Source organism: Bos taurus, chromosome 15, assembly GCF_002263795.3.
Source record: "Bos taurus isolate L1 Dominette 01449 registration number 42190680 breed Hereford chromosome 15, ARS-UCD2.0, whole genome shotgun sequence".
Lineage (NCBI taxonomy): Eukaryota > Metazoa > Chordata > Mammalia > Artiodactyla > Bovidae > Bos > Bos taurus.
The window spans coordinates 77,567,437-77,595,335 of record NC_037342.1 but is presented as its reverse complement, the minus strand read 5'-3'; the positions used below and the strand labels follow the sequence as shown (position 1 = coordinate 77,595,335).

Here is a 27,899-nt window from a genome sequence, read left to right as displayed (position 1 = left end):
AAGAATTTATTTATTTGGCTCTGTTGGGTCTTGGTTGCAGCCCCTGTGACTTTCGTTGCACCGTGTGGAGGAATCTGTGTGGCCCGTGTGATTTCCGTTGCACCGTGTGGAGGAATCTGTGTGGCCCGTGGACTTCCTCGTTGGAGCACTTGGGTCCAGAGTGAACAGGTTCCAGTGGTTATGGCCTGCAGGCTTGGCGGCTCCACGGCATGTGAGAGCTTGGTTCCCGGGTCAGGGATCGAACCTTGCATTGCAAGGCGGGTCCATAACCCCTTGACCACCAGGAAAGTCCCATTTACTGAATCAGCTTTGATCCTGGTCTTGAAGTTCAATATTAAACATATTTTCCCGAGATGACTTAAGTGTCCCTGTTGAGCCTGCCAAAACATCTGGTTCCTTATTGATGCCTCCAATTTCACCGTCCCTTTGAATTAGATGGTGAATTGATTATGTATCACATGTCAATCCCCGTCAACTGGTAGCAGCTGTCTGAATGACTATGTCAAAACAACAATGAGGTAGGAAAGGACTCCCCCAACTGATCAGCAAGATGAGCAAGAGAGAAGAGTGACAAGGCTCTGTGGGTTAGGGCAATGTGCGTTGCAGGACCCATACCTCTGGGAAGGGCAATTCATTAAGCTTTTATATCATCAGCGTCTCAGGCGAATTCATATCAGATCATTTCCAGTGCTGGTTTCAATAGGCACAGCACACTTCATAGAAGCAAAAGTCAGGATAGATGATTCAAGCAAAGATTTTTTTTTTCTGATTTTTGTGAATTAAATAATACATGCAAGCTCTTACAAAGATATAAAACTAACATTTAAGTAAGCATGTAATGAATCACAACATATTGAAATTTATGGGAAACATTATAGGAAAGGTGAAAAAAAATCCAAGGCATACAGTCCCCAAGGATAAATCCAAAGCCCAGGAAGATTAGGTCTGGGTGGGAACTCTAGGCTTTCACAGGCCAGCAGAAGGCCCTGCCGTCTGAATCAGGGTGGTTTCCTAACTGGGTAGAAAGAAATCATGAAAAGGGAAGTGAGATGTCACCGACACACTTCGCTTATTCCACAATTTTGCTTTTAAAAGAAACTTCTCCTGCAGGGCTCTGCTCTGGGGGTTTCCTGGGGAGAATTTCAAAATTCTAGACAGCATGTTGGGGCAATTATTAAGAACTTACAATGTCAGCCTGGCTTCCCCATGAGCTACCAAGCATACAGAGATGTCTGCTGTGTTTCAACAAGGCCCACGCATATTAAGTTTCTCTACACTGGGATCAGATCAACCTTTCAAAAAAACTTTCTTTTAACTATTTACAAAGTTTTTGTTTGAGATCCAATAAAATTAGTACACCAAATCTACAATGATAATGTATAATTATCTTATATAATGTATAATGATAATGTAAACTCCTCAGTAAGAAAGGAAAAGCTCTCGAAAAAGGTCCCCAGCCTTCTTACTCCAGTTCTCTCCATGCTTTTTAAGACTTTTTGCCTGGAATGCACTTTCTCCTTTTGGTACCTATCTCTCTTATATCAATTAGCGTATTTTACTGTCCTTTCTCCTTTGTCTATTAAACCACTGTTGTTGTTCTAAGACATGTTCTAAGTCATGTCCAGATTCTTGTGACCCATGGACTGCAGCCTGCCAGACTTCCCTGTCCCTCACTGTTTCCTGGAGTGTGCTCAAACTCATGTCCATTGAGTCACTGATGCTATCGAACCATCTCATCGTCTGCCACTTTCTTCTCCTTTTGCATTTGATCTTTCACAGCATCAGGGCCTTTTCCAATGAATTGGCTCTTTGTTATCAGGTGGCCAAAGGATTGGAGCTTCAGCATCAGTCCTTCCAATGAATATTCAGGATTTATTTCCTTTTAGGGTGGACTGGTTGGATCTCCTTGCAATCCAAGGGACTCTCAAGAGTCTTGTCCAGCAACACAAATTGAAAGAATCAATTCTTTGGCGCTCAGCCTTCTCTATGGTTCAACTCTCACATTCATACATGACTACTGGAAAAGCCATAGCTTTGACTATACAGACCGTTGTCAGCAAAGTGATGTCTCTGCTTTTTAATACCCTGTCTAGTTAATACGATGTCTAGGTTTGTCATAGCTTTTCTTCCAAGGAGTAAGCGTCTTTTAATTTCGTGGCTGCGGTCGGGAGACTCTCAAAAGCAGAGTGTGTGAAAGTTTTATTCTGTCCACAAATACTTCATGAACACTGACGAAGTGCTGGTCACCATGCCAGGCACCAGTGATACAACAGAAAATGAGGGAGACAAGACCCCTGACCGCACAGAACCTGTATCCTAAGGGATCTGTCTAAGCCCAGTGACTAGCACATGTCTAGTGCAATCAAGACTGCAAGTCTAAATAAACGAAGGGGAAATGAAGCTATTGCCAGGAATTTGAAATTGAGTTGCTATGATTAATTCGGCAACACATATGTGAAAGGTAATTTTAAAAAAAAGACCAGAAATAGAAAATTTCAAGTCATTTGCATTGTGGTTATATCCCAAGTCATTCTGCTATCACTAACAGCTATTATTGAAAGTGACTGTCCGCATGGCAGGAAACCACATTCCTAGAACCCAGGTAGATTTTGTAAAAAGTAGTCAATGTGAAATGATGCTAATTTCAATTAAAGAAATGATTACCAGGCTTCCCTGGTGGTTCAATGGTAAAGAATCTGCCTATCAATCCAGGAAACACAGGTTCCATCTGTTATCTGGGAAGAGCCCACGGGCCATGGAGCAACTAAGCCCGTGGGCCACAACTATTGAGCTTGCGCTCTAGAACCTGGAAGCCACAACTTCTGAGCCCACGAGCCCCAGAGCCCAAGCTCCACAAGAGAAGACCCCATCAAGACCACTCACCACAGCCAGAGAAATGCCAGCAACAAACACCCAACACAGCCAAAAATGAACAAAGTTAATTAAAAAAAAAAAAGAGGAAAACAGAATTGAAAGAGACATGTGTACCCCAATGTTCATCGCAGCACTGTTTATAACAGCCAGGACACGGAAGCAACCTAGATGTCCATCAGCAGATGAATGGATAAGAGAGCTGTGGTACATATACACAATGGAGTATTACTCAGCCATTAAAAAGAATACATTTGAATCAGTTCTAATGAGGTGGATGAAACTTGAGCCTATTATACAGAGTGAAATAAGCCAGAAAGAAAAACACCAATACAGTATACTAACACATATATATGGAATTTAGAAAGATGGTAACGATAACCCTATATGTGAGACAGCAAAAGAGACACAGATGTATAGAACAGTCTTTTGGACTCTGTGGGAGAGAGGGAGGGATGATTTGGGAGACTGGCACTGAAACATGTATAATATCATATGTGAAACAAATCGCCAGTCCAGGTTCAATGCATGATACAGGGTGCTCCAGGCTGGTGCACTGGGATGACCCAGAGGAATGGGCTGGGGAGGGAGGTGGGAGAGGGGTTCAGGATGGGGAACACATGTACACCCATGGAGGATTCATGGAAAAACCAATACAATATTGGAAAGTAAATAGCCTCCAATTAAAATAAATAAAGTTATATTAAAAAAAATTTTTTAAGAATTTATTACCGAAAAATTAACTAAGAGCCTTATAATTGTAAGTCATGGCTACTGACTTCTTACAATGTACCTTGAATTCACTGTGTCTAAAACATGGACACGAAAGCCAAAAAAGGCTTTGTAGTCAGGAAGACAATATGCAGTAATAGGTTTTTTTTTTTTTTAAGAATCTTTCTTTTATTGATAAAATGTAGTAAATTAATCTTAGTGAATTTTCCCATATCTTAGTAAGCCTAAACATGCTTCCATACAAACAAGAAGTCCCCATACCCACTACAACAAAATGAAAAGTCTGAATATTTTAATATATGAGGAAAATTAAAACACAGCAGTGTTTCCCCCAATTTTTTCCCCATAGAACAATGGTCCAATGAGTTGTTCCTTGTAAAGAGTATTCATTCTTGTTCAGTCACTAAGTCATGTCTGACTCTTTGCGACCCCATGGGCTGCAGCACGCCAGGCTTCCCTGGCCTTCACTATCTCCCGGAGTTTGCTCAAATTCATGTCCATTGAGTCAATGATCCCATCCAACCATCTCGTTCACTCTCGCCCCCTTCTCCCCCTGCCCTCAATCTTTCCCAGGTTCAGCGTCTTTTCCAATGAGTCGGCTCTTTGAATCAGGTGGTGAAAGGATTGGAGCTTCAGCTTCAGCATCAGTCCTTCCAATGAAAAGAACATAGAGTCTGGGAAACACATTGCTCGTAAGGCCCTCTTGGAGTTTCACAAAGCACACTATCACATTAATGTCTCTGAAAAGTTCTGCAGGAAAGAAACGTGTTGAACTTTGTCATCATCTCCCATACTTATTTCAACCACTGAATTCTTCTTTGAAGGAATAGCTATTCAGTTAGTGTAGGAAAATCTGCTTTGAAGTTCAATTTATAATACTCTTCTACTTAGTGGTGATCTGGCAAATCAAGACATTCTCGAGGTAAAGCAAGATAATAGTGTCAAGCAATAAAACTATTTTTCCTATGAAAGTATTTGTAAATAAAACATGCTGCACAAACAACAACCTTAGTAACATTCTGCATTTTATTTCTAAATGAAGTCATCACCTCACCACTAGATGGCAACATAATTCCATTTAAGTTACTGTGTGTGGCGGGGGGTGGGGAATGGGGTGTGTGTGTGTGTGTGTGTGTGTGTTTTCCTTAGTGTCTCACTCTTTGCAACCCCGTGTGTGTGTGTGTGTGTGTGTGTGTGTGTGTGTGTGTGTGTGTGTGTGTCTCACCTTGCAACCCCGTGTGTGTGTGTGTGTGTGTGTGTGTGTGGTGTGTGTGTGTGTTTTCCTTAGTGTCTCACTCTTTGCAACCCCAGGGACTGTAGCCTGCCAGGCACCCTTGTCCATAGAATTTTCCAGACAAGAACACTGGAGTGGGTTGCCATTTCCTTCTCTGGGGGATCTTCCTGACCCAGGGATCGAATCCATGTCTCACGTTTCCTGCATTGGCAGGCGAATTCTTTACCAGCTGAGCCACCAGGGAAGCCCCATTTATGTTACAACCACACCAAAAAGAATATTTAAGTTTTCTAAGAATGTACATGTGCATTTATTCACTTTTAGTCATTCTTCCAAACACTTATTAGGAACTTTTAAGCTCTGATGAATGTTGAAAATAAGAGGAAAAATGAGACAGCTCACTGTAATTCAGAGGCTCGCTGGGATACGGGGTCTTTCTTCGGCATCTACGGAGATGGGAGAAGAGAGCTGGAGGTTGAAGTTTAAAAGGAACAAATGGAGCTTGGAAATGGGTTAAAGATGTTAGCTGCGGACTTTGAAAAGTTACATGAAAACCATCATCCAAAGATGTAAGAATCTGCGTGATGAAATTTACATGACCCGTACAGTCTCGGCCTCAGTTTGAAGCCAGAAAGGACACTCCAGGAGACACTAGCAGCGGTGCCTGGTCACTGCCCTGGACCCAAGGAGGAATTTCTCTTGTGTGCCTGCAGTGAGGGACAGCTGAACTGCTACACCTGAATCAACTGAAACGATTCCTGTCCTGTTGTGTGTGAGCCATTTCCATCTTACGTGTCCCAAAGAAGTCCCACAAGCCTATGATGCTGGTGCATGAACCCCAGCCCTTGGCAGTGAGAGGTGAGTCCTTACCACTAGACCGCCAGGGAATTCCCCAAGTGGTAGGCTTGACTCCACTGTGTGTGCTAAGTCGCTTCAGCCGTGTCCGACACTTTGCGACCCTATGGACTGTAGCCCCGCAGGCTCCTCTGCCCACTGGATTCTCCAGGCAAGAATACTGGAGTCGGTTGCCATGCCCTCCTCCAGGGGGTCTTCCCGACCCAGGGATCAAACTCAGGTCACCTGCAGTTCCTGCATTGCAGGTGGATTCCTTATTGCTGAGCCACCAGGGAAGCCTTGACTGCAGAGGGGGTTGAATATAAATGCCCCCAGCTCTTTACTGCTGCTCTTTACTTGCTGCTTGCCAGATTCTGCTCCCTCAGATCACTGCCACCCAAAAAAGAGAGCCGTCTGGGACCCTGCCAGCCTGCCCTGAATCAATCTCCTAATGCCTTCCACACGCACAGACGCACACATAGAGGCACAATGATTGATTGCCTAGAATGAGTTCCCCCAGGATTGCCTCTTATCCTCGATTTTCTTTAAACTTAACCTTTGGTTTTGAGTCACTGAGTTGGCTGTTGCATCAAATGATTCTTTAGTCTTACAAGCTGTCTCCCAGGTGGGATCAGCACAGATACAGGTACTGGTTGCTAATTTCTATAAAAATAACCGCCTCCAGAGGAGTGTCATTTAAGAGTTCTTTGGGGGGGCAAAAAAGAGTTCTTTGGACTTCATCTCCAATAGTAGCCAAAGAATTCAAGTGACAGGTTAATGCAGAAAATCTTTTGCAGTTAATACATAACTAAGAACATTCAGAATGCAACACACACAGTTTAGGTGATCTTGGTATAGTGGTGGGAGAGCAGTGATTGTAATATGAAGATAATTAACATGTACACTGGGATTCCCAGATGGCTCAGTGGTAAAGAACCCACCTGCCAGTGCAGGAGATGCAAGAGACTTGGGTTCAATCCCTAGGTCAGGAAGAACCCCTGGAGAAGGAAATGGCAACCTGCTCCAGTATTCTTGCCTGGAGAATCCCATGTGGCCAGAGCAGCCCCGTGGGCTACAGTCCAGGGCGCCACAGAGTTGGATGCGACTGAACGCGCATGGTCATAACACGCACATGCTCTGTTGGGGGAGGCTAAGGGGAAACAAGCGTTCAGCCTAGAAAAGCATTTCTCAGTGGATTTCCTATGATGTCAATGTGGGTTAAACTTTAAAACATTTAAAAACTGACTTACTAGCATTTGTGAATTCCAGATTGATATCCAAGAGCAATGTTTTCTTCTAAGACTCAGAACATTCTTTCATAAATGAGAGTTTGTTTCCTACTAAATTGATCTTACACAGTTGACTGGTTTTGGTAACTACAGATGTGATGGCAACAGGGGAAAATAAAATATGGATAAAAATGGGGAAAAACCCAATAATCCCTGGATTCCTGGGAAATGAGGATGTCCCATCAATTTAAAAACCATATTTTTTATTGAAATTTTACGTCAACTGCACAAATGAAGGTAGCATGTAGGAAATTTAAATGACACAGTATGATAAAAATAGCAGAGAACCAAAAACTCTGAAAAGGAAGTACACCCGAAGCATAAGAACTCAACATTCGTGTTCAATCTTCAGTTTTGATTGATACTTGCTGCCTGCAAATAAGGCACAAAATAACTCAAGCATAAATCAAAATGAAGAACCTGGAAAATTTCTGACTTCCTACATTTTCAAAAACACTCTATCATTGCAGCATACAGGCTTTCTCCCGTTTTAATCTCAGAAGCTTCAAAGAAAGGGGAGTGGACTATATGCACACACCTGAGTGCCCACACAGTCACCCATGCACACACACAGTCACACACAGGGTAATGAGTAGAGCATCTAGCTCCTTCTCCCTACCACCGAAGTCTCATTTTATTTCTTGAAAGAAAAGTATGCACAGCCCCTCACTCTTCCCCCTTTGTCTAATTTCTGTCACCGTGATTGCTGTCATCACTGCTACTTTACTAGTTTTGCAACTTAAAATTTAAAAGCAGCCTCTGCAGGTGTTAGCCCACTACACAGCCCATGGATCTCATCTGGTCTGCCACCTGCTCTTAAAATAAAGTTTGATTGGATATACTCTCATTTGCTACAAATTGTCTATGGCTATTTTTGTGCTATAACGGTGGTTACAAAGTAGTGACAAATATCTAAAATAGTTACTACTTGCCTTTTACAGTAAAACCTTGCCAACACCTGGTTTATAGTCTTGTACCATTTTTAACCCTATTTTTGGTAACTGTACTATGGTTATGTTAAATGTTAACATTAGGGATTAATAGCAGAGAAGGCAATGGCACCCCACTCCAGTACTCCTGCCTGGAAAATCCCATGGATGGAGGAGCCTGGTAGGCTGCAAACCATGGGGTCGCTGAGGGTTGGACACGACTGAGCGACTTCACTTTCACTTTTCACTTTCATGCATCGGAGAAGGAAATGGCAAGCCATTCCTGTGTTCTTGCCTGGAGAATCTCAGGGACGGGGGAGCCTGCTGGGCTGCCGTCTATGGGGTCGCACAGAGTTGGACACGACTGAAGTGACTTAGCAGCAGCAGCAGCAGCAGCAGGGATTAATAGAGTACGGAAACCCTTTGTATAACACTATTTTGCAACCACTCTATAGTCTAAAATCAGAAGAGCTGACTCATTGGAAAAGACTCTGATCCTGGGAAAAAACTGAAGGGAAAAGGAGAAAGGAGAAAGGGGTAGCAGAGGATGAGATACTTAGATAGCATCACCGACTCAATGGACATGAATTTGGGCAAACTCCGGGAGGTAGTGGAGGACAGAAGAGCCTGGCGTGCTGCAGTCCATGGGGTCGCAAAGAGTCAGACGTGACTTAGCAACTAAACAATGACAAGGCCTTGAAAAGGTCACTACATATCAGTATGACATGCACTAAGGTGTGCAATTTAAAAAGCTAGTTTTGTGGTGCTTGTAATTATATTATAAACATGTCCACATGCATAAATGTAAAAAAGGTTGAAAACCTACAATGAATCTACAACATACTTTTTAAACACTTTATTTTTATGAATGTATTTTGCTGCATCAGGTCTCCACTGCATCACGCAGGATCTTTCATTGCAGTGGTAGGCTTCCTAGTTGAGGTGCTCGGGTTCGATAGTTGCGACTCACAGGCTTAGGTGGAATCTTAGCTCCCAGACCAGGGATTGAACCCTAGTCCCCTGCATCGCAAGGTGATTATTAACCACTGGACCAGCAGGGACGTCCCAAATCTACAATATATTGTTTTACATTTGACCACTGGTTCGTATTTGTAGGAGTCATAATTTGGTAAAGCATTGTAATAATTTAGGAAGGCATCTACATCTTTTAATTCTGGATGAACTTTATGCTTGAATCTATGACATTGCATGAGGACTAAACTTGAGAGACTTCCTATCATTCTAAAATTCCTCACTCTGGACAAATAATTTTTAGGACACTTTCTTGTAAATATCACCCTCTGAAAGCATATACAGTTCCACTTATTCTGTATTTTATGATCTTAACCTACGGGGCTGATCTCAATTATTATCGCAACATCAAATATGACAGGGAGACAAACCTGAAACACAACAGTATAACTTGCCAAATCCTTTTTTATTTATTTAGTTGTTTATTTCTGGCTGTGCTGGGTATTCGCTGCCATGTGTGGGCTTTTTCCAGTTGCAGCGACTGGGGGCTACTCTTCGTTGCATTTGCAACTTGCCAAATTCTTCACCAACGTTCTCTGAAAAAAACTTCTCAAGTCTTTCTCTCCTTTTTTAAAAATAACTTTATTATCTTTGGCTGTGCTGGGTCTCTTATTATCTTTGAGCTGTGCTCAAGCTTTTCTCTAGCTGCAGCGAGCAGGGTTTAACTCTAGTTGCAGTGCTGGGGCTTCCCACAGCGGGGGTTTCTCTTGTTGCAGAGCAAGGGCTGTAGGGCACTCGGGCTTCAATAGTTGTGGCACACGGGCTTAGTTGCTCCACAGCAGGTGGGATCTTCCCAGATCAGGGATCGAACCCATATCTCCTGCATTGGCAGGCAGATTCTTAACCACTGAGCAGGCAGGGAAGCCCTCTCTTCTTTATTTTAGCAATGGATTATGGAAAATGTGCGATTTTGTCTTGACATGAAAATATTTCACAGCACAGTGTTCTTACCTGATGGGTTTCGTATTTTCTATGTAACTGATACAGGAATTCCTATACGATTGTCTTCCATCTTGCTATAAAGGTCAGGGGGGAAAAAGCAGCAAACTGGGAGAGAAACAGCCAGAGTAGTATCATCTGAAGGCTTTCAAAGCATGTTGGTTTTTTCCCTCCTTTCCAACTGTTTGTCTCCATCATCTTAAAGCTCACAAAATGTAAAGGTTTCATTGTTAGTGTTCTTTGCAGGGGTTGGTTTTTTTTTTTTTTTTCTCTCTCTCCAGATTTAAGTCCTATCTCTCCTTAGTTTGTTTCTCTAGGTAGCATTTGACTTGCTCACTTCCAGCTTGATTGCATCAGGGAGCTTTTCTTTTGGCTAATTCTTTTCTCGTTTCATCTAAAATGTCCTGCTTCAATCTGTCCTAGTCCAGGCCCCCCGTCTGGACTCTGCCAGCACTGCCCTGTGACCAGGGTGCAGAGTTTGGTCTGTGTAATGAGTCATAGGGCCTGTGGTCAAAAAGATCTGGTTTTTCTTCGGAGAATCACATCTGGAAACGACAGGTGACTTGCTGCCATTCCTTGTATTTGTTTTTTCCCAAGGTTCTCCTGTCGGTTCAGGCGTACTGGTTGAAGAGGCCTTAGAAGTTACAGACTCTGAATCTTCGTTTTTGCCCTCTTTTTGTTCTATTGTTGATCCCTTTTCAGCAATTCTTTTCCTCCTGGCCAGCAGGGCACTCATTTCTTCCACTAAATCAGTACCCTCTAGAGGAAGGGGTCCATTTCCATGACCGTATCTCTTTTAGATGAGGCCGAATTCACACCAATCAAACTTCCTCCGCTTGGAAAGAGGCATCCTCCATCCGTGACACTTTGCTAAGTTTTGGGTCAGCAACTGCAGCTGCAAGTCCAGTTAAAGGGCGATTGTCTTCAGACGTGAATCCCGTGGCTGGGGGCGGGGGGTGAAATCTAGATGCAGGGAGGTGAGGAGCAGGAAGAGGGGGTGGAGGAGGAGGGGGGTACTTGACTAGGAAGAGGTGGTGGAGGAGGTGGAGGCCCTGAGGATGGAAGTGGAGTGGGTGGAGGGGACCCTGGGGGAGGAGGGGGTGCAGCTGATGCCTGGGCAGGACCTGGGCGGGGAGTGGAAGGGTGGCTGGGGTGCAGGTGGTTCCCATGACAATGCCCTGAGCAGCTGCCTGCAAGCCTGGCTCCGAAGCTGAGGAGGCCCCTGGCACGGAGTTCAGAGGACTCTCCACAGAGGCAGAGGTGGGGGCATTTAATATTCTCTGCTCTCGAGCCCTCTCTAGCTGCTCCTGTGCTGTTACCGTCCCCTCACCAGGTCCAGTCTCTGAAGCCTCTCCCACTTCTCTCCTGCTCCAGTGATCCTGACGTTCCCTCTTCTCTCTCTCCAACTGCTCCTGTTCCAGTCGCTCCCTCGCCCGCCTCTCCCTTTCTACCCTCTCCCTCTCCAATCTCACCCTTTCCCTTCTTTCTCTCTCCAGCCTTTCCCATGCCAGCTGCTTTTATGGTTGCTGAGCTTGTAGCTGCCTTCTTTGAATTTCCAAATTGTGATGGGCCATTGTGAACTTGGGCAGGTAGTCGGGAATTTTGTCCCTGTTTCCTATGAATTCAACACTTCTAAGGCATGCATCAGGGCACTTGTGGACACTGGCATCTTCTTTGCTGCCAAAGTTGAGACCCTTCACCTGTCTAGTGTCCTGCCCTGGGTGGAGGGTCTGAGTAGCTTGATTGTACTTCAACCCTTTAGGAACAATACAATTTATCATGATCTGATGATGGTCCTGAATCTTCCTGCCCACCACTTCCTGCTACCTGTATGATGATATAACTCTGCTGAACCCAGCAGAACTGCCAGCTGGCACCAGTTTTTACCGGCATCATCTTAAACCCTTACAGCAGCTCTTGCCTGACGGATATTCTGTTTAGTTTTTATTTTAAACATATCATGTCACTCCCTTCTCCTCTGCAGTTTTTGCTGAAAAACCAGCTGATAACCTTATGGGAGTTCCCTTGTATGTTATCAGTTGCTTTTCCCGTTGCTTTTAATATCTTCTACTTTTAATTGTTGTCATTTTGATTACAGTGTGTCGTGGTGTGTTCTTCTGTGGGTTTACCTGTTTGGAATGCTCTCTGTTTCCTGTGGGTAACTGTTTCCTTTCCCAGGTTAGGGAAGTTTTCAGCTATTCTCTCTTCAAACATTTTCTCAGGCCCTCTCTCTCTCTTCTCCTTCTGAGACCCTGATAATGTGAATCTTAGGGTGCTAACTGTTGGTCCAGAGGTTTCTTAAACTGTCCTCTTTTCTTTCTTTCCTCTGCTCCACCATAGTGATTTCCCCTACTCAGCCTTCCAGCTCACTAGTCTGCTCTGCTTCATTTACTTTACTATTGGTCCCTTCCAGTGTGTTTTTCATTCCAGTTATTGCATTGTTCAATTGTTTTGGTTGTCCTTTATACTTCCCCTTTGTTTAAAAAATCCTTCTAACTTATGGATCTGTGCATCCATTTTTCTCCCTAGTTCTTGGATCACCTTTACCACTGTTACTTTATCACTGTTTACAAGGGCCTTCCCTTGTAGCTCACTCGGTAAAGAATCTGCCTGCAGTGCAGGGAGACCGGGGTTCAATCCCTGGGTTGGGAAGATCCTCTGGAGAAGGAAATGGCAACCCACTCCAGTACTCTTGCCTGGAAAATCTCCTGGACAGAGGAGCTTGGTGGGCTGCAGTCCATGGGGGCGTTTGGTGGGCTGCAGTCCATGGGGTCGCAAAGAGTCAGGCACGACTGAGTGACTAACTCATGTAACTCATTACCATTGTTAGTCTGAACTCTTTCTCCGGTAGACTGCCTATCTCCACATCACTTGGATTTTCTGGAGTTTTATCTTGATTCTTCATCTGAAACAGATTCCCCTGCCACCTCATTTTGGGTTAATTGTGTTTCTCAACTCTGGAGAAGCAGCCTTCAGTAGGAGAGGTCCTATGGGTCCCAGAAGTGCCCTCCTCTCTCATCACCCAAGGGCCAGGGGCCAGCGGTCCCAGGGCAGTGTCTAGCCTGCATTTGCAGACTACAGGCTGCTGGATTGTAGCTTTCTTCCTTCTAGTTTCTGCTCCCTGGTGGGTGACAGGCTGGTCTAGAAGCTTATGTAGGCTTCCTAGTGGAAAGAGCTGATGCCTGCTGATGGGTGGGTCACAGGTTGTGTGACTCTGAAGTCAATTTTGACTCAGGGAGGACACGTCAGTCCTCAGACCCTGGGAGCACCTGGGGTGGGCTCAGTTCTGAGCTTTGAAATTAAGGAGAGATGAAGCTGAAGATCCAGCCTCTCTCTGACTTTCAGACCACAGACACCAGAGCTTTAGTGCCAGGAAAGAACTTGAAGGTCAATGAGTGCAACACCCTCTCCTAAGTAACCGAGACAGAGATCTTCGGGGACTCAAGTGACTTGAGGGGACTTCCCAAGTGACAAGAGGTGAGCTGGGACAGAGCTAGACCTTGAACCCCGGTCTTTTACCGTCCAGCTGAGGTTCTTTCCAGTACTGTATCATCAATTTTGGAATTTAGAAAAGATCCTCCCTTTGCAACTACATTTTCCCGGCTGGTTCCCAGCTGGCTGCTCATCCTCAGATGATCCATCAGCCAAGAGCTGATGTGTGAGTGAATGTCTCCCATAGGATTCCACGAGGAGATACTCAGAGGCAGAGATCTGCATGCAGGACGTTTGCTGGAGAGTGCTCCCAGAACGAGCACCTTGAAGGGACAGAGAGGGGCAGGACAGGCAGAAAGAGAAGCTGAAGCCTCAGATATTTCCAGTCACTGCCCTGAAGTGCAGATGGTCCTTCAGGGTCATTCCAGATCCAACCCAGGGGGTGAGACCTTCACACTCCCCACACTGACCACTCATTGGATGCAGGGGGCATAACCATAGGCCAGGCAGCTCCCTTTAGCTGAGAGCAAAACTCAGTGAGCTAACATCAGGGTGTGCAGGGTTTCATTCGTTTTTGGAGACTCGAGGTGAGAATCTGTGTCTGCTTTTTGCAGCCTCCGGAGACTGACCACACTCATTGCCCATGGCCCCCTTTACATGCCAGTCATTTCATGTAACTCTGACCTTTCTTTGGTCCTCTCATCTTTCCAACCTCAGCAGGGACGTGTTCTCTCTTTTTAAGGACTATGTGATTAGACAGGGCCCACCTGCATGATCCAGGCTCGCCTTTCCATCTCTAGATCCTTACTGTACTCATACGTAGTACAAAGTCCTGCCATGTAAGGTCACAGGTTCCAGGGATAAGGAAGTAGACATATGGGGCGGGGGGCATTGTTCTGCCTGCCACAATATGAATTAAATATATTTATAAGAATACTTCATATGTTCATAGCAGCATTATTCATAGTAGCCAAAAAGTGAATATAACCCAAATGTCCAGCAACTGATATCTGTGTATGTATGTGTGTATATATAATGTTGTTCAGCTGCCAAGTCCGACTTTTCAAGACCCCATGGAGTGCAGCACACCAGGCCTCCCTGTCCCTTACCATCTCCTGGAGTTTGCCCAAGTTCTTGCCCATTGAATCAGTGATGCCATCCAATCATTTCAGCCTCTGTCGCCCTCTTCTCAGCTTTCAATCCTTCCCACCTTTAGGATCTTTTCCAATGAGTCGGCCCTTCACATCAGGTGACAAAAGGATTGGAGCTTCAGCTTCAGTATCAGTCCTTCCAAGGAGTATTCAGGGTTGATTTCCTTTAAGATTGACTGGTTTGATCTCCTTCCTGTCCAGGGGACTCAAGAGTCTTCTCCAACACCTCAGTTCAAAAGCATCAATTCTTCGGTGCTCAGCCTTCTTTACAGTCCAGTTCTCACGTCTGTACATGACTACTGGAAACACCATAGCCTTGACTATCAGACGGTAACAGGCAGGAAGGCCAGGGGTTTCCAAATGGGGGAAATAGGCTGCAAATGTCAGACATTTCTTATCTCTCTCTTAAGCAGCAGGAGGAAACAAACTAGTGTTACATTTTTTCCCCTTCTCTATACAAATTTAAAAAAAGGTTTCTCTTAAAATTTGTGTTGCCATAATGACACCTGGTTCTACCTGAGCTTAATTTTTCTCAAACCTTGAGCTAACCAATGCATTTTTCTTATGGAGATGTTTGTCTTAAGCTCTGTTAATGTGCTGTGTATTTACCCCAGACTCTGTCTTCAAGTTGGTTCCGGTTCTGCCTAAAGGCTCAGAACTGACTTGACAAACCAGTATGTGATACTCATGCATTGTTCTCCTAATCCATGTTAATGAAACTATGTATTTGTATGGAAATCTACCTTTCTTCAAGATTCATGTCAATCGTTTTATGGCCCAGGATGACTCACCTGGTGCCAAGGTTATTTCAAAATGCATCTTGTGGGTGAGGGGGCTGGTGCCATTCTCTGAGTTTTGAGACATTTCCTTTCTTTAATTAGCAGACTGCTAGTAGCTATGTAACATCCAGCTAAAGACTAGCGGGGGGGCACTCTTTCTGCCCCCTTCTGAACTCTATGTCAGAAGCTTTCTCTATCTCTTTTATACTTTAATAAAACTTTATTACACCAAAGCTCTGAGAGATGAAGCCTCGTCTCTGGCCCCAGATTGAATTCTTCTCCTCCAGAGGCCAAGAATCCCGGCGTCTTTTGTGGTTTAGCAACAACCTTTCAACTACACGGACCTCGGTTGGCAAAGTGCTGTCTTTGCTTTTCAATACATTGTCTAGGTTTGTCATAGCTTTCCTGCCAAGAAGCAACTGTCTTCTAATTCAGGGCTGCAGTCACCACCCACAGTGATTTTTAGAGCCCAAGAAGAAGGACTCTGTCACTGCTTCTACCTTCTCCCTTCTATCTGTCATGAAGTGATGCGACCCAATGCCATGATCTTCGTTTTTTAAATACTGAGTTTTAAGCCAGCTTTTTCACTCTCATTCCTCACCCTTACCAAGAGGTTCTTTAGAAACAATAGTTAGAACCTTGTATGGAACAACTGACTGATTCAGGATTGAGAAAGGAGTATGACAAGACTGTTTATCGTCATCCTGTTTATTTAACTTACATGCAGAGCACATCATGTGAAATGCCGGGCTGGATGAGTTACAAGCTGGAATCAAGACTGCCTGGAGAAATATATAAATGTAGTATAGCTAAATTTATAGAAACCTACGTAGATTACCAGTTCCAAGGGCTGAGGGGGTGGAAATGGTCAATGACTTTTAGGGGTGATAAAAATGTTCCCAAATGAGATTGTGGTGACTGTTACACAACTATATGAATATACCAAAGTCATTGAATGGCACAATTTAGAGGCGGGGATTTTACAGTATGTGAAGACTATCTTAAGAAAGTTGTGGGGCTTCCGTGGTAGTCCAGAGGTTAAGAGTCTGCCTTGCAGGGCAGGGGACACAGATTTGATCCCAGTCTGGGAAGATCCCACGTGCCTCAGAACAACTAAGCCCATGTGCCACAACTACTCAGCCTTCACTCTACAACCGAGAACCACAGCTACTGAAGCCGGCATGCCCTGGAGCCCTATAGCCTACAGCCGAGAACCACAACTACCGAAGCCGGTGTGCCCTGGAGCCCGTGCTCTGAAACAAGAGAAGCCACTGCAATGAGAAGCCCGAGCATCACAACCAGAGAAAGCCCACACAGGAACAAAGATTCAGCACAGCCAAAAAATAAATAAAAAAAATTATTTTAAAAAGTTGTTTAAAACTGCCTTACAGGGGATTCCCTGATGGTCCAGTGGTTAGGACTCCATGCTTTCACTGCCAAGGGCCCAGGTTCAATTCCTGGTTGGGGGACTAAGATCCTGCAAGCCTGGAAGTGCAGCCAAAAGAACAAAAGATGCCTTAGAAGTAATGTGTCTTTCATTTTATATCAAGACATTTAGGCATGAGCAACAGGGGTAGCCTAGCCTGGCCAACAGGATGCAAGCTGATCTCTAAACCCCATTCCAGACACACCCAGGAGAGTTCACGGATATGTTACAAATAACCACAGAGACTTTTCCAACTCCTGCATATGCACCCTGGGCACACAGTGGATACAAACTAACCACAGGGGCTTCCTCAAGTAAACTTAGGCAGCTAGGAGCCCACTAAGGGTTCACTACATCTGATTATAATAGACTGAATTATGGGAAGATATGCACAACAGAGTCTATAGTTATATAACTTGTAACTGTCAACTGGCCTTGAGCATATGCCCATTTCCTTTCTTGACTGGTGGTGGGTACAAGCCCTGTTTTGCACAGGACACAACCAAGAGGAGGAGACAGGAGGGATAAAAAGGGGGAAGCCAAGAGGGATGGGTAGGACAACTTCTTAAGGCGTAGAAAGTATTACAGGGTAGGGGTCGTCCATGTGGGCTGGAGTTGAGCCTTTAGGGACCCACCTTTCCAAACCCTAGTTAGTACTTGAATCCCTGGGGCTTATAGTGGCAGTCCCTCAGAGTCCTTCTGGGTCCTGGTTGACACCCTCCAAGCATATTTCTTGTTGGAAGTGCCCAATGGCCATAGTGTAAGATAAGAGGCTTTGAATCTCTGGATCTAGAAAGAGGTCATTGACATAAACAAAAGGTCATCTCAGAAGCAGGCACTTTACATCTGGTTGTCCTTATTAGTGAGCAACACTAAGACTGAATTCTGGGTTAAGGTGATGCCAATGGACGGAAACTATATTTTTAACAAGCACTTCAGAAAAGTCATCTGCCTTACAGGGATAATACTACTTCACAAGGGACGTGATGAAAATGAAATTAGAACATGATATAATTAGTAAAATCATAAATAATGTCTCCTCCCAAGAAAGATGTCCACACCCTAACCCCTGGAACCTGTGGTTATGCTACCTGACGTGGCAAAAGGAACCTTGCAGACACGATTCAGTTTATGCATTTAGAGATGCAGAGATTAATTTGGATTATCTGGGTGAGCTCAACCTAACCACATGAGTCCTTAGATGCAGAGAACCCTTCTTGGAGATCAGAGACAGAGATGACATTGCTGGCTTTCAAGATGAAAGAAGGGTGTCAACAGCCAAAGAACATGCTGACCTCTAGAAGCTGGAAAAGACAAGGAAAGAGATTCTCTTTTTTGTCTCCAGAAAGAATATAGCCCTACAGACATCATGATATTAGGCCCATGAGACCCTGGTTGGACTTCTATAGAACTGTGAGATCAGAGTATTGTTTAAGCCACTAAATTACCACTCAATCTGCGGTAATTTGTTAATCAGCAATAGAAAATTCTTACCAAACAGCACAAAACTCAAGTTTCCCCATCCCATGGGTAAAAAAAGCACAGTTTTATTAAAAAAGAACAAATTCTACTGACTTCTGCCCCCACCTACCCAGTCCCTGCTGAAGAGTCCCTCAAACTTCTGAGGGTCCTCAGGGGATCTCTATATTCATGAAATAATCTGCTTCTGAAATAATCCATTTCTAAACAGTACAAGTACTCTATCAACTGTTTAAAACTGCTAATAAACAGCAATGTCTTACTGTATAGCATGGGGAACTATATTCAATATCCTATGATGAACCATAACAGAAAAGAATAAGAATGAGCTTATAATAAATGAGCTTCCCTGGTGGTTCAGACAGTAAGGGATGCGCCTGCAATGCCAGAGACCTAGGTTCCATTCCTGGGTCAGGAAGATCCTCTGGAGAAAGGAATAGCTACCCACTCCAGTATTCCTGTCTGGAGAATGCCATGGACAGAAGAGCCTGGTGGGTTACAGTCCACGGGGTCGCAAAGAGTCAAGGCATGACTGAGCAACTAAAACTTTTTTCATATGTATAAGTGAATCACTTTGCTGTATATCAGAAATTAGCACATTATAAATCAACTATACTTTAATAATTTTTTTTAAAAAGGGATTAAAATACTCCCCCCATAAAAGAGATGCTGTACTGGATAGGCTCCAGTCTCCTTTGGGGACCGCCCCTGCTACACTAGACCCCAGCTCTTGCCAGGGACTCATTCCACCCCTTTGATCACCAGATTTCTGGAAAGCCTTTAAATGGGCAAAACTGCTCTGGGGTCATTCATTTTGTGGGGGAGGGAATGCTGGCTCTCTCCGTGAGAGCAGTCTCAGTGCAGCATCTGTGAACCCTCAATGGTTCATAGAATTGGTAACAAACTTGGTCTCTTTCTCATTCTAGTCCCCCATGCTGCCTCCACAGGCCTCAGAGTTAAGTCCAGTGGGAGTGGGGAGGGAGATAAATCACACCACACCCAGAATGCTCCCCTCGCCACTACAGTTAGGTCCTATGGCATTAGGCAGTAACAGGTTCCTTCTCTCCCAAAGCAAGTTTGTTTCCCAAGACTCTTTTCAGTCCCCTGGCAAACAGGTTTGAAGAACAAGAAGTGAAAGGCAGTGAAAAGGTGACTGGAACAGTGGACTCCAGGTGGGATGGAGGGGCTGCACTGCTAGAGTGGGTGTTCTGGTGTTACTGAAAGGAGTTTGCAGGCCCCGGCTGCTTGCCGCTCAAAAGAAAACAAATAGGCCAGGATGGTGGAAAGGAAAGTTTGCTTTATTTCAGATTCTGGCAACTGTTGGGGGAGGGTAGCAGACATCTGTCCAAAGGCCAACTCCCCCGACCCCCTCCACGAGAATGGGGTGAGAGCTTTTATAGACAAAGGGGGGCGGTGGCTATATGCAGAAACAGCACAGTCATCTCTAACAGTCATCTTCAGATTGGTCATCAGTGGTCTGACCAGCATCATCTTGATTGTTTTCAGTACCATTAATCTTCAGGTCCAGGGTCCCTTTGTTTTCATTTCTTTGTGGCCAATTCTTGGAATTGTGGCAACTCATGTCCTGGGTACGGTCTGGTCATTGTGTCGTTAACTTCTCCACCTGGTGTTTTAGTATCTGTAAGACAGCTCACAGGATATGGCTCAGAATAGTTAGCCCTTGAGAAAGAACTAAAGGTCCTTGACTATGCTTAACAACTACATTGTTATTTAGTCTCCTTTAACTGTTTTCCTTTGTTTCTGCATTTCTCACTTCTCTGATTAAACTTATTTTTTGACAAAAGTTTTTCACAGTCAAAAGGCTGGCACAGGACATAGTTGGGGGGGAGGCAGGCTATGGTAAGGAACATAGGGTCCTGCTCCATCTCACTAGCAGGAGTGAGCTGGAAAAACAGTGGAGAGCAGTTAGAACAAAGGAATGAAACAGGGAATGCCAGTGAAGGGTTGCGGCCACTGTTAACAAGAAACAACAGAAGTGCTTAACAAATGTTAACTAGCAGGGGACAAAAATACCTTTTCCCCCTGCAAAGGACTATTCCCCCCCCCCCAATAGATCCCAATTCCCTCCACAGAACATCTACTCTGCCCTGTGCTGTGTTCAGCTGTCTCACTCTTGTGACTCCATCAGTTCAGCTCAGTTGTCATGTCTAACTCTTTGCGACCCCATGGACTGCAGCACACCAGGCTTCCCTGACCATCACCAACTCCCAGAGCTTACTCAAACCCATGTCCATTGAATCAATCATGCCATCCAACCATCTTATCCTCTGTCATCCCCTTTTCCTCCTTCCTTCAATCTTTCCCAGCATCAGGGTCTTATCCAGAGTCAGCTCTTCCCATCAGGTGGCCAAACTACTGGAGCTGCAGCTTCAGCATCAGTCCTTCCAATGAACACCCAGGACTGATCTCCTTTAGGATGGACTGGTTGGATCTCCTTGCAGTCCAAGGGACTCTCAAGAGTCTTCTCCAACACCACAGTTCAAAAGCATCAATTCTTCAGCGCTCAGCTTTCTTCACAGTCCAACTCGCACATCCACACATGACTACTGGAAAAACCATAGCCTTGACTATACGGACCTTTGTTGGCAAAATATCTCTGCTTTTTAATATGCTGTCTAGGTTGGTCATAGCTTTTCTTCCAAGGAGCAAGCGCCTTTTAATTTCATGGCTGCAGTCACCATCTGCAGTGATTCTGGAGCTCCCCAAAATAAAGTCTGTCACTGTTTCTATTGTTTCCCCATCTATTTGCCATGAAGGGATGGGACCGGATGCCATGAGCTTCATTTTTTGAATGTTGAGTTTTAAGCCAACTTTTTCACTCTCCTCTTTCACTTTCATCAAGAGGCTCTTTAGTTTTTCTTTGCTTTCTGCCATAAGGGTGGTGTCATCTGCATATCTGAGGTTATTTATATTTCTCCTAGAAATCTTGATTCTAGCTTGTGCTTCATCCAGCCCAGCATTTCGCATGATGTACTCTGCATGTAAGTTAAATAAGCCAGATGACAAAACAAAGCCCTGACCTATTCCTTTCCCAATTTTGAACCAGTTGTTTGTTCCATGTCCGGTTCTAACTGCTGCTTCTTGACCTGCATACAGATTTTTCAGGAGACAGGTAAGGTGGACCTTACCCCATGGACTTAGCCCATTGTGATCCCATGGACAACCTTACCCCATTGTGAACCCATGGACTTATCCCACTGTGACCCCATGGACAACCTTACCCCATTGTGACCCTATGGACTGCAGCAAATCAGGATCTTCTGCCCATAGAATTCTCTAGGCAAGAATACTGGAGTGGGTTGCCATGTCTTCCTCCAGGGGATCTTCCCAACCCAGGGATGGAACCCTTACCTCCTTGCATTGCAGGTGGATTCTTCACCCCTGAGCCACTGGGTAAGCCCCTACTCTGCGCTACATATGACTAAAGCTGGAGTATCTTCCAAACACCCAAATCACAAATGGAAGAAACAGCAAATTCCTTTCACCTATGCAAGTGAGCAGCATTTATGTAATTCCAGCAGGGAGCAGCATCAATATTTACCTGAATACATTCAGTTCAGTTCAGTTCAGTCGCTCAGTCACGTCCGACTCTTTGTGACCCCATGAATCGCAGCACACCAGGTTTCCCTGTCCATCACCAACTCCCGGAGTTCACCCAAACTCATGTCCATCGAGTCAGTGATGCCATCCAGCCATATCATCCTCTGTCATCCCCTTCTCCTCCTGCCCCAAATCCCTCCCAGCATCAGGGTCTTTTCCAATGAGTCAACTCTTCGCATGAGGTGGCCAAAGTATTGGAGTTTCAGCTTCAGCATCAGTCCTCCCAATGAACACCCAGGACTGATCTCCTTTAGGATAGACTGGTTGGATCTCCTTGCAGTCCAAGGGACTCTCAAGAGTCTTCTTCAACACCACAGTTCAAAAGCATCAATTCTTCAGCACTCAGCTTTCTTCACAGTCCAACTCTCACATCCATACATGACCGCTGGAAAAACCATAGCCTTGACTAGATGGACCTTTGTTGGCAAAGTAACATCTCTGATTTTCAATATGCTATCTAGGTTGATCAGAACTTTCCTTCCAAGAAGTAAGCATCTTTTAATTTCATGGCTGCAATCACCATCTGTAGTGATTTTGGAGCCCAAAAAAATAAAGTCTGACACTGTTTCTACTGTTTCCCCATCTATTTCCCATAAAGTGATGGGACCAGATGCCATGATCTTCGTTTTCTGAATGTTGAGCTTTAAGCCAACTTTTTCACTCTCCACTTTCACTTTCATCAAGAGGCTTTTTAGTTCTTCACTTTCTGCCATAAGGGTGGTGTCATCTGCATATCTGAGGTTACTGATATTTCTCCCGGCAATCTTGATTCCAGCTTGTGCTTCTTCCAGCCCAGCGTTTCTCATGATGTACTCTGCATATAAGTTCAATAAGCAGGGTGACAATATGCAGCCTTGACGTACTCCTTTTCCTATTTGGAACCAGTCTGTTGTTCCATGTCCAGTTCTAACGGTTGCTTCCTGACCTGAATATAGGTCTCTCAAGAGGCAGGTCAGGTGGTCTGGTATTCCCATCTCTTGAAGAATTTTCCACAGTTTATTGTGATCCACACAGTCAAAGGCTTTGGCATAATCAATAAAGCAGAAATAGATGTTTTTCTGGAACTCTCTTGCTTTTTTGATGATCCAGCGGATGTTGGCAATTTGATCTCTGGTTCCTCTGCCTTTTTTAAAACCAGCTTGAACATCTGGAAGTTCACAGTTCATGTACTGCTGAAGCCTGGCTTGGAGAATTTTGAGCATTACTTTACTAGTGTGTGAGATGAGTACAATATTGCAGTAGTTTGAGCATTCTTTGGCATTGCCTTTCTTTAGGACTGGAATGAAAACTGACCTTTTCCAGTCCTGTGGCCACTGCTGAGTTTTCCAAGTTTGCTGGCATATTGAGTGCAGCACTTTCATAGCATCAGCTTTCAGGATTTGAAATAGCTCAACTGGAATTCCATCACCTCCACTAGCTTTGTTCGTAGTGATGCTAAGGCCCACCTGACTTCACATTCCAGGATGTCTGGCTCTAGGTCAGTGATCACACCATCGTGATTATCTGGGTCATGAAGATCTTTTTTGTACAGTTCTTCTGTGTATTCTTGCCACCTCTTCTTAATATCTTCTGCTTCTGTTAGGTCCATACCATTTCTGTCCTTTATCGAGCCCATCTTTGCATGAAATGTTCCCTTGGTATCTCTAATTTTCTTGAAGAGATCTCTAGTCTTTCCCATTCTGTTGTTTTCCTCTATTTCTTTGCACTGATCACTGAGGTAGGTTTTCTTATCTCTTCTTGCTATTCTTTGGAACTCTGCATTCAGATGCTTATATCTTTCCTTTTCACTTCTCTTCTTTTCAAAGCTATTTGTAAGGCCTCCTCAGACAGCCATTTTGCTTTTTTGCATTTCTTTTCCATGGGGATGGTCTTAATCCCTGTGTCCTGTACAATGTCACGAACCTCCATCCATAGTTCATCAGGCACTCTATCAGATCTAGTCTCTTAAATCTATTTCTCACTTCCACTGTATAACCATAAGGGATTTGATTTAGGTCATACCTGAATGGTCTAGTGATTTTCCCTACTTTCGTCAATTTAAGTCTGAATTTGGCAATAAGGAGTTCATGATCTGAGCCACAGTCAGCTCCTGGTCTTGTTTTTGCTGACTGCATAGAGCTTCTTCATCTTTGGCTGCAAAGAATATAATTAATCTGATGTCGGTGTTGATCATCTGGTGATGTCCATGTACAGAGTCTTCTCTTGTGTTGTTGGAAGAGGGTGTTTGCTATGACCAGTGCATTCTCTTGGCAAAACTCTAATAGCCTTTGCCCTGCTTCATTCCGTATTCCAAGGCCAAATTTGCCTGTTACTCTAGGTGTTTCTTGACTTCCTACTTTTGCATTCCAGTCCCCTATAATGAAAAGAACATCTTTTTGGGGTGTTAGTTCTAAAAGGTCTTGCAGGTCTTCATAGAACCATTCAACTTCAGCTTCTTCAGCATTACTGGTTGGGGCACAGGCTTGGATTACTGTGATATTGAATGGTTTGCCTTGGAAACGAACAGAGATCATTCTGTCGTTTTTGAGATTGCATCCAAGTACTGCATTTCGGACTCTTGTTGACCATGATGGCTACTCCATTTCTTCTAAGGGATTCTTGCCCACAGTAGTAGATATAATGGTCATCTGAGTTAAATTCACCCATTCCAGATGGGTGAATACCAGAATACATTACGGTTCATTATACAAAAATACTCGTATACAGTCTCTCAGAAAAATTCCAACACAAAAGAACACTCTGCCCTTCACTGCCCCCGCCCCCATCACCCACCATCCCATCCCAAGGCTCGCTTAAGGGTGAATAAAAGGAGACAGAGCGGAGATGCACTGACAGACACTACGACGCAGGGAGAGGTGACCGCAAGCTCGAAACCCAGCAGAGGGCGCCCGTCTGCCGGGCCTCCCTGGACCTCGCCCCTCGCGGCAGGATGAGACCCTAGGCCCGCGCCGGCGTTTTTAAAATGGAAACAAACCCGGCCACGCCCCCTGCCCCGAGGCCGCCGGGAAAATGGCGCCGCCCCTTGGGGCGTCCTAGTCGGCCACGCAAAGGTTTCCTCAGGTGGAGTCCGCAGGCTTCCCCTAGCCCCTTCTCCCTCGGCTCCCTCCCTGCGCACCTGGTCTCCAGCTAACTCGGTGGACGCCTCACAACGCAGGATCCGGCGGCCCTCGACCTCTCCGGGCTTCTCCACCTGCCCGCCTGCTCCTCCCCCGGAAGTGACGACACCCGCCCGGCCCTGCTGGTGTCCCGTCGGGCCTCGCGGCGGCGCGGGAAGATGGCGGCGGCGGGAGCCGTGGAACGGAGCTTCGTGGAGGTCGTCGGCGCTGAGCGCGAAAGGCCGAGGCACTTTCGGGAGTTCACTGTTTGCGGCATTGGTACGGCAGCATCCCAGCAGAGCGCGACCGAACCTTCCCCTCGGGCCTCTCCTGTGGATTCCTCAATCCCTAACCCCCCCGTTACCCTTCTGAGCCCACATGCCTATTAGCACAGGAATCAGAGCTACCTTAGTGTCCTGCTGCCTCCTCTTTCCTCCCCTTTCATTCTGTATGGACTCTCAGTCCGTCCTCCTCTGCTTTCTCAGCGACCTCAGTCCGTGTCATCCCCAGAGAACCACGTGTGCAGGCTGACCACTGACCTTTTGCAGGAACTGCAAATGCAGCGGCCGGAGCCGTGAAATATGGTGAGAGCGCGGGAGGCTTCTACTATGTGGAAAGTGGCAAGTTGTTCTCCGTCACCAGGAACAGATTCATTCATTGGTGAGTGCTGTGTTTGGCAAACCCTCTGGAAGGTCGGGTCGTTCGGCGGCTGAATTTGCGTGTCTGACCCTAAGGTGTCATTCATTTTCCGAGTGGTTGTAGACAGGAAAAGAAAAAAAGCCTGCTTTCTGTTTATGTCTTAATCAGTGGATAATTAAGGAGACCCAGAGTTCTGGAAGAGGTACCCTACCAGGCAACACTAAAAGCAGAAGAAATGTAGCATAGAGGCTAAAGCCCCAAAGACCAGTTTTAAAACATGAGCCCATTATGTGTTTGTAGTGCTTTACATTCATTCTATGAATGAAGCTTCCTTCATTCTATGAATGTTTGAGCCTTTACTTGTCAGGCACTGGTAGGTGTCCTGGGGACAAAATGACTAACAAAAACAATCACCGTTTTCATCATGCAGGGTGTGGCAGTGTAAGAGAAGTGGACCTACCTTTCATGGGGCAGTTTTGAGAAGGAAAAAGGCATTAAACTAATGTTCATACATAGGTATATCAATACAGATTTTTCATTCTTGCCTCAGAGGAGAAGAATAGGGCTTTGAGAGGCTAATGGGAAGACCAAGTGTTATTGGTGGGGCTGGAAAGGCCTAAAGTAAGTCACATTTCACCTGAGATTGGAAGGGGGAAAGGTTAGCCAGGCAAGGTGTTGCGGGAGAGGGCATTTGAGCAAGTGGGATCACTATCTCCAAAATCCATGAGGTGAAAAGAATTTGATAGGTTTGAGGAACTGACTAAAGATCTATGCGGCTTAACTGCAAATGGGCAAAATGGATAAGGACATGAGAGATGCTGAGACTAGGTAGCTAGGCCGGACTCATGAAGGACCTCAGGCTGTGCTTGGTCTTTGTTCTGGTGCACCGGCTTCTCCTTACGGCGGCTTCTCTTGTTGCAGAGCGCAGGCTCTAGAGCATGGGCCTAGGCACTGCATAGCATATGGAATCTTCCTAGGCCAGGGATCGAACTGGTGTCCCAAGAGTTGGCAAGCAGATTCTTAACCACTAGACTACCAGGGAAGCCCCAAGATATGTGAATTTTATCCTGAGTATGTTGAGCAGTCACTGAAAGTCTGTAAAGGATTACTAACATGATCAAATGGAGAAGGAAATGGCAACCCACTCCAGTGTTCTTGCTTGGAGAATCCCAGGGACAGGGGAGCCTGGTGGGCTGCCATCTATGGGGTCGCAGAGTTGGACACGACTGAAGTGACTTGGCAACATGATCAAAATCACATTTTAAAATAATCAGTCTGCTTTGTGTAAAGTAGATTTGGGATGGATGGGTAAAATACAAAAGAACGGTTTGCTTTTATGATGGACAAAGTAAGACATGTTGGTGACTCAGCTGTGGGAGTGGCTAGAAAAACAGAAATAGATGGATTCGAGATACACTTAGAGGGTAGCTTCATTAGGACCAGGTGATAGACTGACTACTGGATAAAGGATGGTAGGGAAAAGGAGGGAGCAAGGACAAGTTCCTGTCTTTTGGTGTGACTGACCAGATATCCTGCAGAAGGATTGCCATCTTCTGAGATATAGAAGGTGGGTTTTGGACAGATGTTAAGTCATTCTTTTAGATGTGCTATTAAAGTGTCTGTGTAGTTGCTCTTTGACAGTGTCAAGTAGGCATTGAACTTTATAGGCTCAGAAGAAAGACCTATGTTAGAGGTGCAAATCTCATTGATTTCAGAAATATTTTTGAGTGCCTAATATGTTCCGACGCTAGAGCTAAAGAATCCACCTGCCAGTACAGGGGACACAAGAGATGTAAGTTCCATCCCTAGGTCAGGAAAATCCCCTAGAGGAGGGCATGGCAACCCACTGCAATATTCTTGCGTGGAGAATCCCATGGACAGAGGATCCTGGCAAGCTATGTAGGGCTTTGGGTTGCAAAGAGTCAGACTGAAGTGACTTTGCACACACACAATGTGTTCCAGTGGACGTTTAGGGACTGGGAACACAGCAGGGAACAGAGCAGACAGTCCTTGCTCTCAGAGGGAGCTGATCAACAACAGTAAACCCAAAAAACAGTAGTTCATCAGGTAATACGTGGGATGGAGAACAGGGAAGGGAGAAGGGGAATTATTACGTTTAATATTTCACATAGGGTAGTTGGGCAAGACTCAGTGATAAGTTAACATTTGAGCAGAGGAAATAAGGGTACCCAAGGGATGAGATTTCAGGTAGAGCCTTCGAAGAAAAAGGGCAAAAATGCTGAGACAGGAGCTTCTGTGTTGTTTTCAAAGAATGGCAAAGGGCCAGAAGTCTGCCTCTTGGGAGAATGAAGGATAGAGGAATAAGGTAACCAAGGGGCAGATTGGGGCTTTGTCAGTTATTTCAAGGCTGTGACTTTTACTTTGAGTGAGAGGAGGGTTTTAAATGAAGAAGTATT

The 27,899-nt window shown here is 45.0% G+C and overlaps 1 protein-coding gene and 1 pseudogene across 1 annotated transcript in view; one reads left to right on the top strand and one right to left on the bottom strand.

The window, feature by feature from the left end:
* Positions 1 to 7,807: 7,807 nt before the first annotated feature.
* Positions 7,808 to 14,836, bottom strand: LOC100848627 (protein enabled homolog; annotated as a pseudogene).
* A 10,177-nt stretch (positions 14,837 to 25,013) lies between these two features.
* The window catches only part of NUP160 (nucleoporin 160), a 43,578-nt gene continuing 40,692 nt past the window's right edge, over positions 25,014 to 27,899 (top strand). The window contains 2 exon segments of the mRNA NM_001105630.1: positions 25,014 to 25,122; positions 25,392 to 25,503. Coding sequence (NP_001099100.1) covers positions 25,023 to 25,122; positions 25,392 to 25,503 — 212 coding nt within the window. The 5' untranslated portion in view covers positions 25,014 to 25,022.